This window comes from Bison bison, unplaced genomic scaffold (genome assembly GCF_000754665.1).
Source record: "Bison bison bison isolate TAMUID 2011002044 unplaced genomic scaffold, Bison_UMD1.0 scf7180017864289, whole genome shotgun sequence".
NCBI lineage: Eukaryota > Metazoa > Chordata > Mammalia > Artiodactyla > Bovidae > Bison > Bison bison.
In genome coordinates, this window is record NW_011494861.1 from 3,096,175 (window position 1) to 3,119,582 (window position 23,408).

General features: G+C 44.5%; 1 protein-coding gene across 1 annotated transcript in view; it reads right to left on the reverse strand.

The window, feature by feature from the left end:
- Positions 1–23,408, reverse strand: part of PEX14 (peroxisomal biogenesis factor 14) — a 146,006-nt gene that overhangs the window by 17,403 nt on the left and 105,195 nt on the right. Inside the window, exon 4 of the mRNA XM_010850188.1 lies at positions 14,228–14,356. Coding sequence (XP_010848490.1) covers positions 14,228–14,356 — 129 coding nt within the window. The remainder of the gene's footprint in view (positions 1–14,227; positions 14,357–23,408) is intronic.

A 23,408-nucleotide genomic window follows, 5' to 3' on the forward strand; every position in this document is an offset into this window, starting at 1 on the left:
ACATACAGCTTCTTGTCACTATGTTCCCAAATGTCCAGAAAATACAGTCAAGGGCAGAACACAGGGCCAGTTGCTTGTCTGCTCCAGCTCAGAAGTAAGGGAAGTGGAATGAACGAGCTCTTCCAACAGCTTTAGTGCCTCCAGGCTGACACGATGTCCAACTACACACAAGGCAGACCCCGGCCAAGCAGGCAAGAAGCTTCCACACCATCCACGAGATGGGTCTCCCAAAGGACAGCTTTCTCTTCTTTCCAAGTGCCGGCCATTTGACTGAAGGTGGAGAGCTTTGCCGCATTTAAAGAACCCAGGGACAATGGTATTTTTACTAGCATTCAGATTCTAACTGTATCCAGCATTCGCCCAATAGGCGAGACCTGCCAGCTTGCCCAGGAGGCCCAGGGCTTTACCACCACCTCACAGGCTGGCCTCTGCCAGGGATGAAGACAGTCGATGGTGGCAGCATTTTTCATCCTGCACAACTGAGCATTTCCGGGACCACCTTCATGTCTGAGGCTGCAACAAGGTCAGAGGTTGAGCTCTTTGAAACTCAATGCCTTCCGAATCTCTCGAGGACTCCATCAACTGGCCTAAACTCAGACAGTGTCCCTGGGGCCCACCTGCCCAGAGGCTCGGGTTGTGGGTGAATCCATAGCGTATGGCAGCTGGGTCAGGGGCAGGAGGGCTGCACCCTAAGGCTCCCTAACCCTTCACTGAATACCACCTAAGCCAACATTACTCAGCTCCTTTGGCCGTATCTCAATCTACCAAGAGATTGTCACCTGCAGGCGAGAACAGACATCATCAAATAAGAACACGTGTAGGGCAGGAATCACGCGCACAACACAGCAATGTTGAACTTGAAACCACTGAGCCAGAGACCCACGGACACCACAGAAATCCCACGATCCAGTAAAGAGGCATCAACAAAAGAGAGCCGAAAACTGTCATGAAACTATCTTGCTGAGACAATCTGTATCCAGGGTTGTGCTGGCTGACAACATAGAGATGCTATCTATCAAGTCCCTGGGGAGACTGGTGGCCTGAGCACAGGGCTGGGCAGTGGCAGGCACTGGGCAAGTCTAGCTGAGGTCCCCACCCCCAACCCGTGGCTCACCAAGGCTGGAGCCAGGACTACACAGTGGTGGATCTAGCTTCTTAAATCATCCCATCAGTTCTGCTCGCAAGGCACCCTGAAAATTAAATGATGAGACAGGCTCATCCACAGCGAGGTCCTGGAATAAAGCCAGTCCGCCAAATCAGTGCTTGTTACAGCAAAGGACTGGCAGGCTAAAGGCACAGGGAGACTGATGACCAGCTGAACGGCACCACAGGCTGAGCTGAGGATGGCTGGCAGTGGCCAGAAAGACAAACTGACCCAGAGCACAGCGACTAGAAACAGAGCAGCTCGGCTCCGACAGAAGCACCTGGATAGCCTGAAAGGCTGAGGGCACTTCAGCAGCTCAAGAGCAGTCACACCTGGACATCCAAGGCCTGTCTTTGCATGAATGTCCTGTGAAAGACGATCTTTCCCACTTCTCATGGGCTGCAACGCTATCAGCAGTGTCATCTTCAGGCAGGAAGGACACTGAGAGGCACATCCGCGACCTCACCCACAGATTTAAAAATACAAGCTCTAATTAAATGGTAAGAATTTAGTAGAGTCCAGAAACAGACCCACACTTGAACGGTAAACTGATTTTTGACAAAGAAGCCAAGGTAGTTCTATGGGAAAAGAATAATCTTCACAACAATTGTGCTGGGACAACTGGATATCCATAGGAGGGGTAAAAATGAACATTGACCCTTTCCTTACACCATACATAAAAGTTAACTCAAAACAGATCATGTACCTAAACCCAAAAGCAAAAACTATAGTGCTTCAGTAAGAAAACAGAAAAAAACAGAAGAAAATCTTCACAACCTTGGGGTAGACAAACATATCTTAAATATAAAAAGCATGAACCATAAAGAAAAAGAAAAAGATAAAATGGATATCATAAAAATGATATTCCAAAAACTTTTGGGGACTTCCTTGGCATCAAGTGGTTCATACTCTGCATTTCTGCTGCAGGGGGCAGGGGTTCGATCCCTGGTCTGAGAACTAAGATCCAATATGCCACAAGGTGTGGCCAAAAATTAAAAAAAAAAAAGAAAGGAAAAGAAAAATTAACTTTTGCTTTTCAAAAGGCCCTGTCAAGAATATATCTCTGTAGTCTGGAAGAAAACATCTGCAAAACATATATCTGATCAAGGACCTGTAACTAAAATATACAAAGAGCTTTTACAACTCAATAATAAAAAAGACAAGGTGATTTTTTTTTTAAAAAAGACTGGGCAGTAGATTGGAATAGACACTTCACAAAAGAGACATGAATGGCCATTAAGCACATGACAATATGCCTGACATCATCAGTCATTACAGAAACACAAAATTATAATGAGATTCTATTACCTAAATGTTAGAATGGCTAAACTTAAAAAACTGAGAATACCAAGTGTTGACAAGGATGTGGAACTACTGAAATTCTCACACCTTGCTGATGGGAATGGAGAATGGCACAAACACTTTGGAAAATAGTTTTAACAATATCGTACAAAGTTAAGCATACACCCAGCATGTGACTAAGGCATTCCACCCCTAGGTATTTACTTAAAAGAAAGGAAATATCTGTGTACACACAGACTTCTTGCATGTGAATGTCATGGACGCATTATTCATATAGCCCTAAACAGGCAACAATCCAAACAGGCATCAACAGTCAATGGATAAACAAGTTGTGAAACAACCACACAGTGAAGTCAGGAGTCGGCAAACCCTGGCACGCTCGCCAAGTCCCACATCATCGTGCTTTTGTTCAGCTGTGAGTTCAGAACAGTTTTCATATTTTTAAAGGATGAGGGGGGAATGGTATATGTGACAGAAAGGTATAGCTCACAAAGCCTAAAATATTCATTACCTGGATCAAGCTCAAAAGTGTTACGTTACGACACAAAAGACTGTGCTGTACGAGCCCATTTACATAAAATTTTAGTGTTTAGTTACAGTTTCGCATGAAACTTAGTGTCAGTTACATGAGTTAATTGAGTTACGGTATGTACAACTCATCAAACTGTACACTTGAAACGGATTAATTATATTGTGTATAATTATACTTCAAAGAAGCTGATTGGAAAAAAAAATTAAGAATCCAGAAACATAAGACTGCCGTATGACCAAGCAATCATACTCCTAGATGGTCACCCAGGGGGAATGAGAATGGACGTCCACACACATCCTCAGCATCATGAGTCCTGTAGCCGAAACTGCAAACAGCCTAAAGGCCCACCAACTGGTGAGCTGATGGACAAAATGTGGTCCAGCTGTACAATGGAATACTGTTTATAAATGGGAAGGATGGAACCAGTGCTACACACTATCACATGAAGAATCTCAAAAACACGCCAGCTGAAAGAAGGCACATACAAGGGATCACGCTCTGTTTGACTCTGTTTACCTGGCATGTTCAGCAAAGGTAAACTGACGGTGGTGCAAAGCAGGTGAGCGGTCACCTGGGGCTGAAGTGACAGTAACAGTAAACGGGCACAAAGGAGCTTATCTGGGGGGTGAAAGTGCTCTGAAACTGATATATATCGCTTCGTAAAGTTCCTAAAAATCACTGAATTGGACGCTTGAGATGGGAGTTTAGTAATATCTAACATATACCTCAACAGCTTAGAAAATTTTAAGTAAGGCTATAAACGGACCAATGAATACATAAACAACTGCATTTTGATAAAGGGACACATAACTCAACAGGGACAGGACAATGTTTTTAACCTCTGGTGGTGACACAACAGGATAACCATCAGGAAAACATGAACCTTGACCTTCACATTACACACACAAAAAAATTAACTGAGAGTGAATCACAATCTCAACAGAAAAGCGAAAACAATGAAACTTCAAGAAGAATACACAGGAGAAAATCTTTCTAACCTTGGGGTAAGCAAAGGCTTCATAGCTAGGACACAAAAACCATGAATTGTTGGGGGGAAAAAAGATGTATGTCATCACATTTTACATTTCTTGTTTTTCAAAAGGCAATGTAAAGCAAAAGCAAAAGAAAAAGCTAGCCACAGACTGGGAGGAAATACTAACCATGCATATATCTGACAAAGAACTTGAATGCAGAATATACAGGAACTCTTCCAACCCAATAATAAGATAATTTAAAATGGATAAAGATTGGAACAGTCACTTGACAAAAAAAGATATGTAAATGGACAAGCATATAAAAAGATGCTCAACGCTGTTCGTCTTCACAGAAGTGTAAACTCAAACCACTATAAGTTTCCACTATACACACACGAGAGTTGCTAAAATTAAAAAGAGGGAAAATATCAGCTGTTAGTGAGGATATGCAATAACTACAGGCTCTTGTACACTGCAGATGGGAATGAAAAACAGTATAACCACTTTGAAACAGTTTGGCAATTTCTTATAAAGTGAAACTTACACTTAACCTGTGACCTAGTAATTCCACTCTCAGACATTTACACAAGAGAAACAAAAACATATGAAGACTTGTACACAAATGTTTAAAAGAGCTTTACTCCTAACAGCTCAACACTGAAAACAGTCCAAAGCCTGAAATCCATCAACGGTAAATGGACACACAAACCACAGAGCGTCCTTAACGCGGGACATGGCTCTGTGATAAAGGAGGGAATTTCTGATCTGTTCAACAATCTAGATGGATCTCAAATACATGATGCTGAGCGAAAGAAATCAGACATGAGAGAGGACATAAGATATGATTTTCTTCATACAAAACTAGGAAAGAGGAGTCTAATGGGCAGCAACAGAGAGCAGACCAGGGGTTCCCCCGGAGTCAGGACAGGATGGGCTGCCTGGGAACAGGTCACGGGGAATCTCCTGGGGTACCAGAAATGCTCCACAAAGTGGTCATGACAGCCACAGAAAAGTGAACACTTGTCAAAACTCAAACTGTACAACGAAAATGGGTGCATTATTTTACTTAAAACATACCTCACTATGTGTGCTAAGTTGCTTCAGTTGTTACTGCATGGACCATAGCGTGTTAGGCTCCTCTGTCCATGGGATTCTCCCGGTAAAAATACTGGAGTTGCCATGCCCTCCTCTAGGGGATCTTCCTGACCCAGGGGTCAAACCCATCTCTTACGTCCTCTGCATTACTAGCACCACCTGGGAAGCCCCATATCTCAATTAAGTTGTCTTTTAAAGTCTGTTAAGAAATTTAAAAAAAAAAGAGCTGTTGTTCAGTCATTCAGTTGTGTCCAACTCTTTGCAACCCCACGGAATGCAGCATGCTAGACTTCCCTGTCCTTCACCATCTCCCAGAGCTTGCTCAAACTCATGTCCATTGAGTCAGTGATACCATCTGACCATCTAGTCCTCTATTGTCCCCTTCTCCTCCTGCCGTCAATCGTTCCCAGCATCATGGTCTTTTCCAATGAGTCAGTCCTTCGCATCAGGTGGACAAAGTATTGGAGCTTCAGCATCAGTCCTTCCAATGAATATTCACGGTTGATTTCCTTACGGATTGATCTCCTTGTAGACCAAGGGACTCTCAAGAGTCTCCTCCAACACCACAGCTCAAAAGCAACAATTCTTCGGTGATCAGCCTTCTTTATGGTCCAACTCTCACACTAATATAAGACTACTGAAAAAACCACAGCTTTGACTATACAGACCTTTTTCGGCAAAGTAATGTCTCTGCTTTTTAATATATTGTCTAGGTTTGTCTTTGCTTTTCTTCCAAGGAGCAAGCATCTTCTAATTTCATGGCTGCATTTATTATCTGCAGTGATTTTGGAGTCCCCAAAAATAAAGACTCTCACTGCTTCCATTGTTTCCTCAACTATTTGCCAGGCAGAGACAGGACTGGATGACATGACCTTAGTTCTTTGAATGCTGAGTTTTAAGCCAGTTTTTTCACTCTCCTCTTTCACCTTTATCAAGAGGTTCTTTAGTTCCTCTTTGCCTTCTGCCATGAGGATGGTGTTATTTGCCTATCTGAAGTTACTGATATTTCTCCCAGCAATCTTGATTCCAGTTTGTGCTTCATCCAGCCCAGCATTTTGTATTATGTACTCTGCATATAAGTTAAATAAGCAGGGTGACAATATACAGCCTTGACATACTCCTTTCCCAATTTGGAACCAGTCCATTGTTCCATGTTTGGTTCTAACTGTTGCTTCTTGACCTGCATACACGTTTCTCAAGAGGCAGGTAAGGTGGTCTGGTATTCCCATCTCTTTCAGAATTTTCCACAGTTTGTTGTGATCCACACAGCCAAAGGCTTTAGTGTAGTCAATAAAGCAGAAGTAGATGTTTTTCTGGAATTCTCTTGCTTTTTCTATGATCCAGTGGATGTTGGCAATTTGATTTCTGGTTCCTCTGTCTTTTCCAAATTCAGCTTGTACATCTGGAAGTTCTCAGTTCATGTACTGTTGAAGCCAAGTTTGGGGGACTTTGAGCATTACTCTGGTAGCATGTGAGATGAGTGCAATTGTGCAGTAGTTTGAACATTCTTTGGCATTGCCCTTCTTTGGGACTGGAATGAAAACTGACCTTTTCCAGGCCTATGGCCACTGCTGAGTTTTCCAAATTTGCTGGCATATCGAGTGCAGCACTTTAACAGCATCATCTTTTAGAATTTGAAATAGCTCAGCTGGAATTTCATCACCTCCACTAGCTTTGTTTGTAGTAAAGCTTCCTAAGGCCCATGTGTTTTCACACTCCAGGATGTCTGACTCTAGGTGGGTAGCCACACCATCGTGGTTATACAAGTCAATAAGATTTTTTTTGTATAGTTCTGTGTATTCTTGCTAACTCTTCTTAATACCTTCTGCTTTTGTTAGGTCCACACCGCTTCAGTCCTTTATTGTGCCCATCTTTGCATGAAATGTTCCCTTGGTATCTCTAATTTTCTTGAAGAGATCTCTAGTCTTTCTCATTCGATTGTTTTCCTCTATTTCTTTGCATTGATCACTTAGGAAGGCTTTCTTATCTCTCCTTGCTATTCTTTGGAACTCTGCATTCAGATGGATATATCTTTCCTTTCCTCCCTTGTCTTTAGCTTCTCTTCTTTTCTCCGCTATTTGTAAGGCCTCCTCAGAGAACCATTTTGCCTTTCTTTTTCTTGGGGATGGTTTTGATCACTGCCTTCTGTACAATATTACAAACCTCTGTCCATAGTTTTTCAGGCACTCTATCAGATCTAATCCCTTGAATCTGTTTGTCACTTCCACTGTATAACGTAAGGGATTTGATTTAGGTCACACCTGAATGGCCTAATGGTTTTCCCTGCTGCTGCTAAGTTACTTCAGTCGTGTCCGACTCTGTGCGACCCCATAGACGGCAGCCCACCAGGCTCCCCCGTCCCTGGGATTCTCCAGACAAGAACACTGGAATGGGTTGCCATTTCCTTCTCCAATGCATGAAAGTGAATAGTGAAAGTGAAGTCACTTAGTCGTGTCTGACTCTTCGCAGCCCCATGGACTGCAGCCTACCAGGCTCCTCCGTCCATGGGATTTTCCAGGCAAGAGTACTGGAGTGGGTTGCCATTGCCTTCTCTGAATGGTTTTCCCTACTTTCTTCAATTTAAGTCTGAATTTTGCAATAAGGAGTTCATGATCTGAGCCACAGTCAGCTCCTGGTCTCTTTTTTCCTGATTGTATACAGTTTCTCCATCTTCAGCTGCAAAGAATATAATCAACCTGATTTCATATTGACTATCTGGTGATGTCCATGAGTAGAGTTGTCTCATGCTGTTGGAAGAGGGTGTTTGCTTTTTAAAAGAGAGAGCTAAAGGAAGTCAGCAGTGACTGAAACAATATCCAGCAGGGTGGGCTCTAAGTTCTCTCTCTGCTCAGTGAAGCAACTGACATCAAAGGAAGAAGCAAGAGGTGAGAGTTCTAAATCAACTTTTTAAATGTACCCTGTATTATTTGACACATATAAAAGAATAATACAACATTTAGATAAGTTATGAAACATGATACTAAGATTAACAATCCTAAACCCACCTACTTGACCAGTTAAAACTTTCCAAACACCACAGAAACTAGCCACGTCTTCCTCTCCACTCAGAAGTAACCATTATCCTGAACTTAGTATTGATTCCAACTCAACCTTTCTATGGGATATGAGCACTGAGAACATGCCCATCAGGACAAGGACTGCATTTCTCAGCCTTCATGAAGAAAGGCATGGCTGCAAGGTTGACTTCCAGCCAATGGGGACCAGAGGGAAGGTGTGTGGGTGACTTCCAGGAAGTGTCCTTAGAAGGTGACTTGCCTTCTTCCTTCCGTCTCCCCATTCTTGCTTGTTGGAGAGCAGAGGGGACAGCTGGCGCTGCAGCAGTCACAATGGAGTACAAGCTACATGACCGCCAGGTGTGAGCAGTGCTGGGGTCCCTGAGGACCACAGAGCCAGTGCAGCAGCCTCGACTGCCTATGTTTACTTAGAGAAAGAGGCTTTTGTTTTGTTTAAACCACTCTTATTCGTTGCAGAATCTTATACAACTAACACAGCCTGCACTGTTAGCACAGCCATGATCCTAGCTACTTCCAGCACCAAACACTCTGTCCAGTGGTCTAAGAAATCTAAGGAGAGGACTTCTCCACTCCATAGTTTAAGGTAATGCTTATGGTTTTCAATAACCACACATGGTGTTTACTCAGCACCCACAAGGCACCACACCAAGCATAACACAAAGCAAAGAAAACAGACAGGTGCTGGCCCTTGAAGAGCTGCTATTCTCAACCAGTCACAGGGACAAAGGAAGAAAAACAGTTTCCTCAAAATTAGAGAAATGCTTCCTCTATCAGCAAATCAGTAACTTTTATGTAGTATAGAAGGTGAAATCTGTGTGCTAAACTTGACAGAGAAATGGAAGAGAGAGAAACAGATTCCTCCCCTTTTATTTCTTGGTGGGAACAGGGAGGCTGTCCATAGCGCTTCCATTTACAGTCTGTTCTAGATCCGCTTCCACCGCCTCCCATCCCCACTTCTAGGTGCCTCCCAGGACCTGTCTCCTCCATAAGGCCTGGCCTGAGACCAGCACCTGGGGGTTTCCTTTGTTCTTAAATCCCAAAAGCTCTTACCACTCACACCATACAAGATGGCGTGGGTTAGCAATGCCTGTCCTCTACTTCCGCAGCTGTTGGGCCCGGAGGACGCAGGAGGCCTCAATGACTGGCTACCTGGGCAGCACACCTGATCCCCCACTTTAAGTTGAGGGTATCACCCGGCACTTTTCAATTCTCAAGCACATGTCCACCACCATTTATTCACTTAACAAGTGTTTCTAGAACACTTGCTAAATCAGAGCCTCGGGCCATAGATTAAAAACAAAACAAAACCCTCTGAATGCAAGGAACTCACAGCTTAATCTGCAGTGAGGAAACGTTTCAGGGCCGTGTGGTGGCAAGCAGGAGACTGACGGAGGCCAGGGATGCCCCAGGCTCCGTCAGGATGGAGGCATTTGAAAGGGAGTTACACCTGCCCCATTCAGCACAACCCCAGGGTGTCTTCTCTAATTCCCCATGCAGCACCTGCTTGGATGGTACAAATAATTTTAATATCAGTCTAAGAATTATACGGTCAAAAGGTTAATATGGCCTCATGAATAATTAGACGATGGATTTCCAAGTACGAAGTCCATGTGATTTTGACTGTCCTCCGTCAGGGTGATGACCTGGCTGTCACCTTCTTCTCAAGTCGTCTCTTCTGATACTCCCATCCCATGGTGCAGCCACTCTGACCATCACACGGGTTCACGTCCATGTGGCTTCACTTTAGCTTGGACGCTCGGGTCCGTCCTGTCTAGTCAGGGCAGCCATCCATGCCCCAGGTCCAGTTAGGCCCCTCCCACTCTCTGAGTGCCCTTCACCTTGTCCGTCCCACCAGCCTCACCTGGGCCGACCTCACAGTACTGCTGTGTTCCCCTAACTGCCTTTCCTACTGGACACGAGGGCTGGAGGGAGTGACCAGCCAGGCCTCAATCATTCCATCCCTGGGGTCCCACATAACACCTGGCACACAGCAGGCATTTGGCAGTAAATGCTCGCTCAGGGACCCAGGACAATCAAGGCTAAGTTTCTGTTACTAAACAGGCCAGAGGGAAAACAGCCTGAGGAAGAACACACTTTCTCTCTCAGGAGTCCTAATGAAATGTCAAAGCCTTTCACCAACCTCAGACATTTACATCCTATTTTAAGAAGAGACAACTGAAGCTGTAGGGCAGTCTTTAAAAAAGCCTAAACTGTTTATCAAAGAGAGTAGGCGGGTGGGGGGGGTGGTGGAGGATATTTAAGCCTAAGAAAAATTATTATTGTATAAAATTTACACTGATCCTGCCTGTATCTCAAAGCTATCTTGATTCTTGTCTCTTTGGGAGGAAAGAAGAAAAGTCTGCTTAGAATGAAAGAATTAATCAAGCGTTTATCAGGACTTAACCTTTGGGACTCTGTTAGGCTCTGCACAGACACATACACTGACTCCTGCTTTGAAGTTGAACAAAAAGAAACCAAACCAAGAAGAGAGAATGTCAGAGTTCCCCTCGCATCCTGATCTGACTTCTGAGCTTATCCCGACTTCCTTTCAAGCCCTGACAACACTGGTTTATTCTCACACCAGGTGACACCAAGCTTCCCCTTAGTGTCAACCTCCCACCACTTCCACAAAGCCTTCTCCGACTTCTCGAGCCCACATTAATTTTTCTCTTTTCTGCATTCCTGTGGAGTTTCTTGTCTGTATAATTAATTTTGGCATTAAATCACAATGTCTTATATTATTATCTTTTTCTTAAGAGTTTATCTTATCTCTCTCAGAGAGCTTGTAAGAATCTTAAAGATCATGTTTTAAATCTCTCGTGACACTGTACTGAGCTTACAGTTGTTGCTGCTGTTTAGTCCCTCAGTCATGTCCGACTCTCTGCGACCCCAGATGCCTCTGTCCATGGGATTTCCCAGGCAAGAATACTGGAGTGAATTGCCATTTCCTTCTCCAGGGGATCTTCCCCACCTGGGATCGAACCTGTGTCTTCTGCACTGCAGGCAGATTCTTTACCGTTGAGCCAATGGGGAAGAACTTCTTGTCTGTGATCTACTGTAAATCTTTCTACTTGTGCTCAGAACCAACTCCATATTCTTTTCCAACTTTCCCAGGAAACATATATTATTATTTCATTTTCCTTGTATATTCAAATTACCTCCCTCTCAAATAGTCTCCCAATGCCTTTTAAATACGCTCAAGAGTCTCACCATAGGTGCTTCATAAACACTGGCGACCTGAACTGGTCCCAGTCTGGTGGGTCTCCATGCTCTTTGCTGACACTGGCATTTGCTGTCACCTCAAAGTCAACCACAGATATCAAAAGAGGAACCGAGTGGGACACCTGCCACCAAGCGGGAGGGCGGGCAAGAGGTGATGATCTGTGAGCACTGGTCTCCCAGGGGTGGTCTTGGAAAAAACCACCCTCCCCCAGACGTGAGTGTTTTGGGGCTGAGCCCAGAAAATCCCATTTTCTAGGCTTGGGCTCAGAGATGGAATGTCCTTAAAAAGCCAAGAAATGGGAAGGAAAGGCTGCCCAAGTTCTAGATGTAAAATCGGCAGGAACACATGTGAATGGAGGCCGTAAATCCCTCCCAGGACTCAGACAATGCCTTGGTGATAAGCATGCAGATTGCACACCTAGTTCAGCAACTCCCCTGAGTTTGCTTGTAATTAAGGGGGTTAGAAAGGTAAAAAAAATATATAAACCCAATTAATCATTTAAATATTTAAAGTCAGATTTTTTTCCTCACTCCAGGATTAGTATATTTCATAATGCCAACAGCAGACAGCCCGGGTTTTTACTGGGGTTCATTTTAGAGCATGTTTAAACTAGTCAGATTGAGTGATGCTTCCAGCAACTAATCGCATGTCAAATAAAAGATATTTTATGTAATAAATTACCGCTACAAGTAATTCAAATGTCATTTATCAGTTTTATTATCAGTCAGGCAAAGTCTTGTTTCTCTCTATTAATCAAAATCAAGCTTTTTTTTTTTTTTTGGAGTAGTTTTGACACCTCTTGGCAAAAGTACAGAAGTGGAGAGGGAGAGTCACCCCCCGAGCTGAGAGGAGCAGGGTAACGGTACAAGAAGAGTGAAGCTCGACACTGACAACTAAAAACTCCAGGTATTTAAAATTACCATTACCATTGTTTTTATACTAGTGTCAAAGCAGGAAGGAGTCTGTCTCTAAGAAGATGTATTTTATTTTTAGGGCTGGGAGACTCTTAAAAATATTCCTACCTAAATACCTAAACGGAGCAATGCTTTTTCTCAGAGAGATCTGGGCAGGAGAGTGATTGAAATGACTGAATGCCCTCCCCACCCCCATTCTTCTGCCCCTCTCAGAGAGGCGAGCGTTTTAACCCTTTGTGCCCACTGAAAGTAGGCAAATGTATGATGTTTTAGGCCAATGCTGTGACTCACAGAATAATCTGTTCTGAGCAAGAAGTTGCCAAGTAGCCAGGAGACCCGCTCGGCATTAAGTCACGAAGGGAACAGCTGGAACAGGACAGATGTGCATCTTAGAGAATTCTGCACCCCAGCTGCCACTACCCGTCCTCAACGAATCCCACCAAACCCTGGGCCCAGGGACACAACTGGAGAAAAAGTGCAGAGATTCAGCCTTTGATTTAAAAGAAACACGGAGTGTGTGTAGTGACCCAAGGCAAAACAATGGATCGACAAGAACGTTAGCCAGGAAGAATGGAGTCCCAGGCTGGCGAATGCACCCCACTGGCTCGGAGGCCCTGGGACAAGGCTCGGCACCTGCACTGGCTCTCTGGTCTGAGCAGGACCAGGCGACCAAGGATGAGACCAACTGGAGTTCCTGGCACCTCCTCACTGCCCAGCCTTATCCAGGGGTCAAAGGAAAGGCAACGTCTAAATGAGACTTGTAACACACAAAGTGGATTCTAACCCACTGCCTGGTCCCTGTGCTGTCTATAAGGATGACTGCACCTCCCTGTCTATGGGAAAGACGGCAAAGTGGGGGCCAGAAGGTGGTTCCAGGTCATGTGGTGGGGGTCAAAATGAGTCTGGCATTTGAAATTGTGCATTTTAAAATTGGATATCTAACACTTTAAAAGCATGTGTTGAAAAAATTAAAACTTCTGAGATAGACAATTATTGAAGAGGCATTTCGAAAGACAGCAAATCCAAGGCTGAGGTCTTCACACAAAACTGAGCAATTTTCCATTGATTTGGAATCAATTTTAACCTTTTTAGATTTTTCATAAGTGACTTAAAGATGGGGTTCTGCCTCTATTTTGGAAGCGTACATTTATTACTGGCTTAAAGAATCTTTATTCCTAAAAACATTTTTCATTTAACAACAACAAAAACCTCTTATGGGTCATGTTCTCATGTAACAATTAAAAGTTGCATTCAAAAAGGATGTTCACATTTAATTTGAAATTCTCTCACAGACTGCCATTATATAAATACATGTGGTATAGCCAGGACAAGGAAGGAAGGAAGGAAGAAGAGGGGTGGGGTAGGGAGGGCTAGCTTAAACCTATTAATATTAACTTTAAAAGATAAAACTAGGAGACAAATTATTTCAGTGACCAAACAAGAATGTACCCATAAATTAGATGTTTATGTTCTTATTAGCAAAACAGTAACATGGGCTTCCCTAGTGGCTGAGATGGTAAAGAATCTGCCTGCAATACAGGACACCTGGGTTCGATCCCCGTGTCCAAAAGACTCCCTGGAGAAGGGAATGGCAACCAATTCCAGTGTTTTTGCCTGGAAAATCCCATAGACAGAGGAGCCTGGTGAGCTATAGCCCATGGGGTCAAAAATGAGTCAGACACTATTGAGCAACTAACACTTCAACAAGCAAAATGCACTAATATAAGAAAATGAAAACAGAACCAATAAATACTTTTACAGATTCTTGCTCAAAACCAAAATACTTGAAACAAAACAAGAAACTCATTTATTCTTGTCTCTCATGTCTTAAACCTTTGTCACATACTTAAAAGTTTGTCTAGAAGAGGACTTTAGAAAAACCCAAGAGCCATCTCCTACGCCCAGTCTCCCCTGGTTTGCTGAGTCTGAGAGACGTGAAGCACTACCCTTTGGCCAGAGTCCTGAATCCCAGTCAAGGTTAAAGCAGGAGCTTGAGCAGGTGACTTACTGTATGGCTGCGAAATGAGGTGAGGGGGCTGGACAGGAACCACCTGTGTGGCTGGGCCCAAGGACATAGGCTCATCGGCAGCCGTGCCTGACTGCTGGAAAGCCAAATCGATCTCTTCATCTGTCAGCCCTGGGGGAGAAGAGGACATAATTGCAGGTGAGTGCCTTTTGCCACTGTCCATGGCTGCAACAAAATCTTCATTTGAGAAAAGACCTTGGAGTCACAGGACGCCTAGCATCCTGTTAAGTTGCTTCCCCGATTTCGGATTCTCCGGAACCTCTTTCGGCTGCAATTTAACCTTAAGCGACAGAATATTAGCCTCAACACTGCTTCCAAATGTGGCTCATTCAATTTCCTTAATTTATCCTTGAGTTTATTGCTGCTTTTGAAGTCGCTCTGTACTGCAATTCTCCATTCTTCCCCCGAAAACAGATACCATCAACTGCAAATGTGGCTCATTTTAATCTGTAATGGTGTTAAAAAAAGAGGGGAAAAAACTAACAATAATGCATGAAAACAGACAGGGAAACAAAAAACTAATTATTGGGTGAGACGACTAATTAGTCTAGATCGTTTCTGAAGACGGGAATAATTTGCTTTATTTTATGACAAATGCAGAAATAAAAAGAAAAATCAGGACTGACTGTGATTAGTATGAATGGGATATAGAATGTAAAGAAGAAAATAAAACAAGAAAACAGATCAAAACAAGGCCAGGCCCAAACTTTCAGATGATTATTACTCTAGCCTATCGCAGGCTGCCTATATTGCCTTTGGCTAGTTTTTGTTTTTCCTTAAAAAAAAAAAAAAAAAAATCCTCTCACACTCTAAACCACAGTGCACTTGGGACATGAGGAAATAGCAGGGCGCCATCTGCAGTGGCTATGACACGTGGAGAGGATTTGCCCATGGAAGGATAAAAGGCAACTGAAAAACCCATGAAGACCACCCGTCCAGTGGGCGCACAGCTGGGATATTTCAACAGGTCAGAGGCAGACAGGGGATGCTGGCTCTCAGGGAAGAGACGAAGGCCGCAACCAATTGATTGAGAGCTTCAGGATGGTCAAGAGTGGCACACAGGTGTGAGATTGTTCCACAGGGCAGTCGGGGAAGCAATCCTGCACAGAGAAGTACTCCAGGCGCTAACAGTGGGAGAAGCAGGTGGGAGGCCTCTGCTAGTCTGCAAAGCACTCTGGCTGTTCTGGGAATGCCGGCATCCAGCCCAGCCGCCACACAGAGCTTTTAAACTCGAGCTGAGAGTGTGGCCACATCTGCTCAGCAGCTCCCCATTAGAGGCCCTCAGCATGGTCTATCTGCCCCTGGGGGTAGATGAAGTACAAGGAGGTTCTAAGGATCAGCATCTTCCAAAGTGTGAGGCCCTGCACTCTGTGCCAAGGGGCTAATAGCTGGAGCATATTAATGCTCAAGCGCTGCCCAAGCTCAGCGCTGCCCTGCACCATGCTGGCAAGCGAGCTGGCTGCAGCTGCCCCTCAAACTCCTCACGCCCCCCACAAGTGGTCAAAGGAGAATACCTGGACGATTCTAAATGGCCCTGGGCCATCTCTCCTCTCTGCACTGAGCACTTGAGGTTCCTCCCCATTTAACACTGTGCCTCCTGTCCTCTTCACCCTGGCACACCAGCCAGTATGGGCAAGGCCACTCCTCCATGGCGTCTCAGTTCTGCTGGGTCCCCCAAGTAAGTGCAGCATCCTCTCAATAGGCTGACATCAGGGGCAGAAGAGAGGCTGGCAGGGGGCAAAGGAACCATTCACTGGTGCTTACTGTTGTTCAGTCACTCAGTTGTGTCTGACTCTTCGCAACCTCATGGACTGTATGTAGCCTGCCAGGCTCCACAGGCTCCTCTGCCCATGGAATTTTCCAGGCAAGAATGCTGGAGTGGGTTGCCATTACCTTCTCCAAGGGCTCTTACAGACCTAGGGATCAAACCCGGGTCTCCTGTATTAAGGACAGATTCTTTACTGTTTGAGCCACCAGGGAAGGCCATGGCACCCTCAAATACAAGAGTTGAATTTGAGTACGTGGGGCCAGACAGGGGATGTTCCTCCTCCCTAAGGCCCCAGCTTGTTGCAAAAGGTCTGTTTTTCTGTGCAGTGGCCTCCCAAGGACAGGGGCAGGAGAGACAGACAAGCTGGGCAAACATAAAGAACACGCTTCCCCAAACGAGCGCCTCCCGGGCTCCAGCCCGGGTGCTGACTGCCTGTCTGTCCTTCCAGCTAGGAGGGGAGCCCTATTCCAGGTTCCAGTAGGAAGGACATGGTTTCACCCCCATCATCAATGGTTTCACCCCCATTATCAGCCACGAGAGAGACAGGGCGCCTGCGGCATCAGCACAAGCGGCTGGTCACTGGCTCACGACGGGACTTTATAAACCTGGTGGTTTGCGAGCCCTGTCAGTCGCTGGCTGCAAATGAGGGTAATTCTCCCAAAAGGAGCATTTGGTTGCATTCTCATTTTCCCTTTCGGCTCTTTCAAATATAAACAAGTATGATAATGTTTAGCACTGGGGAAATATACGGCAAGTTACAGGCTGTGCTATGGTGCTGGGAGCTGGGGCCGGTTAAAGGGACAGGACTCCCTGCCCGTGGTCCTGCCCTCAGGCCTGGAGCTCTGACGAAGCCTATTTTCCTAATAAAACGTGTTCCCTGCATTATTGCAGCCAAGCCCACAAGAGCGGCCACGGCTTAAAGGGCATCGGCACTTCCTTCCAAGCTCTGGTTTCACAGAGACCTTAACATGTGATGCGTCACATTTACATTGGCTGGAGTTCTGATATCCCCAGTTCTCCGGAGAAGCAGGATTTTGATTTAGTTACAGAAAATGAATTATTTTTATTCTTTTTTTTTTTTAAAAAGAGAAGCATTTTGACAGTCTCAATGAACAATATAATTTCAGAGCTGGGCCATCACCCGAACCATCGACCTTATTTGACAGACTCAAAAAACAAAAACAAAAGAACTGAGGCTGAAGGAGGGTGAAAACTATGCCTCAAATCCTAGTAGTAAAAGCCTGGTGATGGCAGATGAAACCCCAGGCTCTCCGTCTCCAGCCTGGTGACTTCCCATGACGGCATAGAGTTATAGCACATCAAAAGGCAGACTCCAAAATGATGCCTGAAGCCTTCAGTTTTGTTAAAATATGAGGACTGATCTATCTTCCCCCACTCCTCTCACCAGTACTCCGTCTATGTTGTTCAGTCACTAAGTTGTGCCCAACTCTTTGAGACCCCAGGGACTGCAGCATGCCAGGTTCCTCTGTCCTCCACTATCTCCCAGAGTTCACTCAAATTCATGTCCATTGAGTCGGTCATGCCATTCAACCATCTCATCCTCTGCCGCCCGCTTCTCCTCCTATTCTCAATCTTTCCCAGCATCAGGGTCAGGTAATAGCCAATGAATGCGGCTATACCAAAATGACACGGGAACTTAACGCCTGGATCTAACTTGCAAATGTCACCTGGACAATTTTTTGAACACCACCAAGTGACAAGGGTAGAGCGACCTCATCTCCTCATATTCTAATCAAATAAATCCAAGGTCTCTCACAGGCTGGTGCCTACGCTTCCCTTAGTGCCTTTCCTCTGGAGTGTCTCCCAGCTTAGGGAAGACTGACTCCACAGAACTCAAGTGATTCATCAGGGACTCACAGAGCTGGAGGTGAGGTGGAGTGTTACTCCTCTCCGAACACAGCACTTACCTACCCTGTCACCAGCTCCTGGTGCTGAAAGGACCCTGCCCTTACAAATGGATGGGGCATTGCCCAGGGGCCACACGGAAGACATCCAGGTTTCCACCCACCCTCACTGAGACAAACAGTGGAGAGATTCGATAGAGACCTTGCAGAATCCAAAAGGTTAAAAGGAATAATAAAGGAAACTGCCAATTGTAAATGAATTATATTTGGCTCTGAAAGCTGAGACACAGGCTATATTATAAAAGGCATCTCTTTGCGTTGTTTACCATCACCCTGACTAATGCAGACCTTTTTTTTTTTTGTTTTAAATAATCTCATGCAAATTAGACACACACACTTCCTTCCAGTTGATTGCTATCTGCAAGGAGTAATCTAACTGCAGAGGGACTGAGCAAGGGCTGAGCAGAGCAGACAGGAGAAAAGGGTGTCGTCGTCCTGTGGCAGGCAGACCTCCTCCCCCGCCACCCCACCTCAAGTCATCCTTTAGCTGCTGCCTTTGGAAGAATTCACCAATTTTAGGAAAGCCTAACATTTCCTTTCAGCTGGGGTGTCAATGACATGACCTAATATCGTTAGCACTTTGCATTTTGATGCTCTCTCAGGGTCTTCACCTCTGCTACCTAGCGATTTGAGGAGCTACCAGCTCCTCCCCCAGTCTGTGACATGACAATTAAGCTCTGTTATTGACGGAGAGCAAAACTAAGAAAGTCCTGCTCAGTTATCCCATCCCCTCGCTAGCTTTACTTAAGAGGAGGAGAAAGGAACATGAGGGGACTTGTCCAAGGTGAGCAGGCAGAGCGGGATGCCTGCCTCTTGTCATTTCACCTTTAAGACCCCAGCTGTCTGATCTGCAAAACTGCACTGAATTCAGAGGGAGCCTCTCCCCAGCTGCCTGATTTGCAAAACTGCACTGAATTCAGAGGGAGCCTCTCCCCAGCTTCTGATCTGCAAAACTACGCTGAATTCAGAGGGAGCCTCTCTCAGATGTAGAGGAGGAGTGAGGAGGACTTCTAGTCCTCTCGGGTTCGGTTCTCTGGAATCTACCTCCCCGAACGCTTTCCTTTCCCTGGAGAAGCCCCGTGTAGACACTGCGCAGGGACTTCTCTTCCAACACTTTCTGCAGGGTGGGATTCTTTTAAAAGGACAGAACAAGCAAGCTACATTCTGCTGATTAATAAAGCTGCAGCAACTGAAGTCAATGGCCTCAGGGCTGCCACACCTGCTTATTTTTATCCCTTAGAGGATAAACAAAATTGTTTAAAGGTTTCTATTAAAATGCAAACAAAACCAAACCAGACTTTGTCAGAATAAGGATCTGCTGGGCACTGCCTGGCTCCATACAGGGGAAGCAGAGAGACAAGAGGACAGCAGGCAGCACTGTTCTCTGTATCCTCAGGTCAAACAACCACCGGGACAGCAGGGGTAGGGAATAGCTGGGAAATAAGCAAGGTGATGAATGCCCGACAGCACTGTTCGGCCCAGCTCGAGTTTTATAATAAAAATGTGGAGTCTGACGGGGATCAGGGAACAGGGCCAGGGGTCCAATGGCCATGGGCAGCAGTTATGGGCTGGCCACTCGGCTGTCTTCTGCCCTCATCTCAGTCTATTTACAGGACTTGGGAGATTCATCTGGGATGCGGGGAAACTGAACAGGGTCACCTCTCTCAGAACACAACTAGTTATCTACCCAGGCACACTCTGGGAGGAGATGAGGCAGAGAAGACAGCTGGCTAAAAATACTCCCCAAATTAAAAGAAAAATCAACTCTCTCAGAAAAGGTTAGGGGAGGAGACAGGAGGGAAAAGTTTTTTTTTTTTTTTAATTTTATTAACATTTTGTTGGAATGGTGGAGTACAATAAGGACTCTCAGAGCCTCTAAAAGTCGTTGGATGACCTGTAGACCCCTATTTCCCAGTGCCTTGTATAAAATTGAATTTTTTAAACATAAATTACACGTAATGACGACACTGTAAAAACTAACAGTAATGGAAAGCTGTGCTGTATTTCATTAGCCTGTATTATTCCGTGCCACCTGATCCAGCCGGGCCTTGTTTATGAGTTAGTGTGTTAGCAGATGCCGATGGAAGCATTTGCTTCGACCTTGCTCTTCTCATTGGGGCATGAAATTACGACGGCAGCACCTTGATATTACAGCCATAAATACAGTAAACTGCAAATTTAAGCCAACGGCTCCTATTGTCTCTGAACATAAAGCTGATCGGTATTTATTTAAAAGGAGAACAAAAAAAATATTATATATCACCTTGTTTATGGGGCCTCCCCCACCCACTTTCTTATTCCCTCCCCCCAGCCCCCCAACCTGTCTAATTCACTTGGTTAAAATATTAAGCAAATAAGCCAAATGCTTTCTCCTCCGCTGATTAAGTCTTTCCAAGCAGCAAAAAAACAGTTTTTAAGAAAACTAGTTTCAAACAGCATTACTCTGAATGGAAAGAGTTTTTATAAAAATTGATCTGATGGTGGGGCCAGTCTCCACTCTTTTCATATTGATATGTAAATTCAAGAACAGGACACAACAGTGTCACCTCTCCTTAAATAAGCAAAGTTTCAACAACAGGAGGAAAAGTTGCTGAGGATGCCTTGAAATTGAATGTCCTCAGTATCCTTCTAAAAATCGTTAGGCAGAAATGCTATTTCCAAAAGCAGCAAAACAGTGCCTCCTGCCACCTATGGAAAGAAAGATATCTAACCAAGAATATAATTCTCATCTCAACACAGAGAGCCAGGGACCTCTCATTAAAACTTGCACCAATCCCCTCCTTTATCCCAGTGAACCATAAAGACAATATATCCTTTAAATACATTAAATGTGCAAGAAAAATAAACACAAAGACAAAAGGACACTGGATATCACCCAGCCACGTCTCCAAGTATAAATCACTGAGTAAAAAGCCAGTGCAAAAGCTACTGCGCCACTAGATCAGACTGAGGAGCCCGCCAGGCTTGGTCCACCATCAGTCTAAGCAGAGAAGGCAGCTCTGCTTTCTTAATGTCCCTGAGAGAGGCTCTTTGTGCCGCTCAGAGAGGCAAAAGGGAAACATAAAAACTCAGCCAAGTTCAGAGGCTTCAAAGGACTAGTGGTGGAAACGGCAGAACCCCAGAAGGCAAGCTCCACAACCACTGTGAGTGAATCCGGCAAAGGGTCATTTTAGCAGTGGAACTAAATGCAAGTTCTGGGGAGCAGTTTTATTCCAGATCAGACAGGCTGGGGTCATAGGAGCCAGAGCCCAGCACCACTGATGACATGGCCAAATCAACCAAGATCAAAAGTTTCTGCACATTTACTTTTGTTACATTACTCTACAAGGTGGACGGATTCCCTTGGAGCCCTAAATTATTTCAGCCACACCAGTCGCTGAGCTTAAGCTCCTTCCGCATGAGGAGGAAACTTCCCTGTAAAATTTATTGAGCTTCTCTGGGGAGTAGTATAACTGGTGAACAAGACAGACGTGAGCTGCCCCTCTGTGTAACACAAATTGAGATCTCTCGTATGAAAGACTGGGAGGGTTTCCAATCAGCATCTATGATGTCTATTTTTAGATCCAGCCTCTAAAGGCTTTGCCTTTTTTTCCTCTTAATCCCTGTCTGCTAAATTAAAAACAAAAACAGGGGTTGCTTCTCATATATGATCATCAATTCCAAAGCCCGACAAACATTGCTGCTGGCTGTGCTGGACAGCAGCAGCTAACCCTGCAGGTTCCTGGCAACAGGCTGGGAAGCCAGCCCTTCCCACTGGGCAGTGAACAAGTCCTGGGGAGGAAGTACGTCTTAAGGACTAAGGAGTAGGAATATCAGGGATCACTGTTACTTGAACACCGAAGGCCAAGGAAGCTAGATGTATGTTTGTGCATAGATAGGAAGGCCAAGTTAATAAACACCTTTAACCATCCTTGACTCTTCCACTCCTTTTAAAAGAGGAAGTGAAGTTTGTTTAAAGAAAAAGAAAACTTCACCTTTGACGACCAAAGTAATTTAGATCTGGAAGAAAAGTTGAAGTTCATCTAACCTGTTCTTTTTCTTTTCCTTTCCTTCTGTTTTACAGGTGGAGAGAATAGAGCAGGGAGAGGGGGCACTGATTGCCAGCGATGGTGAGACCCAGGGCAGAACCAGAAGCCCAACACAGCACTCTTCTTACCGCCCTGGAGGGATGGAGCAAGTGCAGCCTGACCTGCCTGCTCCCCACTCTGCTACCTGACACAGTGCATTTTAAACAAGCAAACTCTTAGAACCAACCGTCTCAAAGACGAGGAAAAACAAAAAGGATAAATGGAACATGGGGAAAACTAGATGAAGGGTGAATGGAACCTCTATGTTTTTAAAAAAAAAGAATAGAAGTATGCACACACACAAACACATCTGTTTAGTCATGTGTATAAGCATAAAATAAAGACTGATGAGAAACAGGTAACGTTGGTCCCCGGTGGAGAGGAGACTAGCTGGGCACATAGACTGAAGGCGGCCTTTTCACTGTGTATTGTTGTTCCATGTGAACATATTTCTGACTCAAAAGAATAAATTAATTTTTAAGAACAAAGAAAATATTTGGAGGGAAAAAGGAAACTTAATTGTGAACAAAATCACTTGGAATGATTTTCCCCATTTTCTGGAAGAGAAAAGCCAAGGAAGAAGAAGGTGCAGAGATGTGCCGAGAAGATCAGATTAGAATGACATTTACAGCATCTAATTTCTTGCATAACCCATTGTGGCTGTAACATCAGCAGTCAAGTACAAGGTGGCTTTCTTTTTTTTTTTTAATTGTATTTTGTGAAAGGCAGGCATCTGTTCTATTTTGACACATCCTGGCTGCCCAAATGTTTCTTTCAGCTCTAAATATTTGCTTCACCAATGGAAATGTTTCCATTGCTGCAACAAAACAAACATTTGCTTTGGGATGGGAGGGATAGCCATACGCTGTTTCATATGTTACTCGAAACAGCCTGATTTGGGAAACAATTGTACTGTGGGGCGCAAACCAAGACGGAGATTTTTGTTCCTTAAAGAAAACCCTGTCACAAGAGTTCCATGCACCGAGGGTACACTCTGTCACTCAGCTGAATGCTACAAAAGTTCAATGTTCACCTGGGGTTTTCTTTTACATCTTGAATCATAAACATATGATCAGAAAGGTTTATTATTTGCCATTCAACTTGTTTCCTAGAGTTTTAAATTACCATGCAGCTATCAGATTTTTTTAAGTCCTCATATTAATCTGATATGAACACAAAACATGTTATGTTCTAATGGGTCAATAAATTACTTTGTCACCACCTATGTGTAGCTCAAATGAATCTGGTATTGGTTACTACTGTTAACGTTATTCGTGTAGTTCTACACTACATTATTAGTGTAGTTCATTATTAGAGAAAAATATTAAGTACTCAACCATAAGCACCTTAGCACACACACACACTCAACCATATCCATAAATATTTGAGTGCTTACTTTGCTA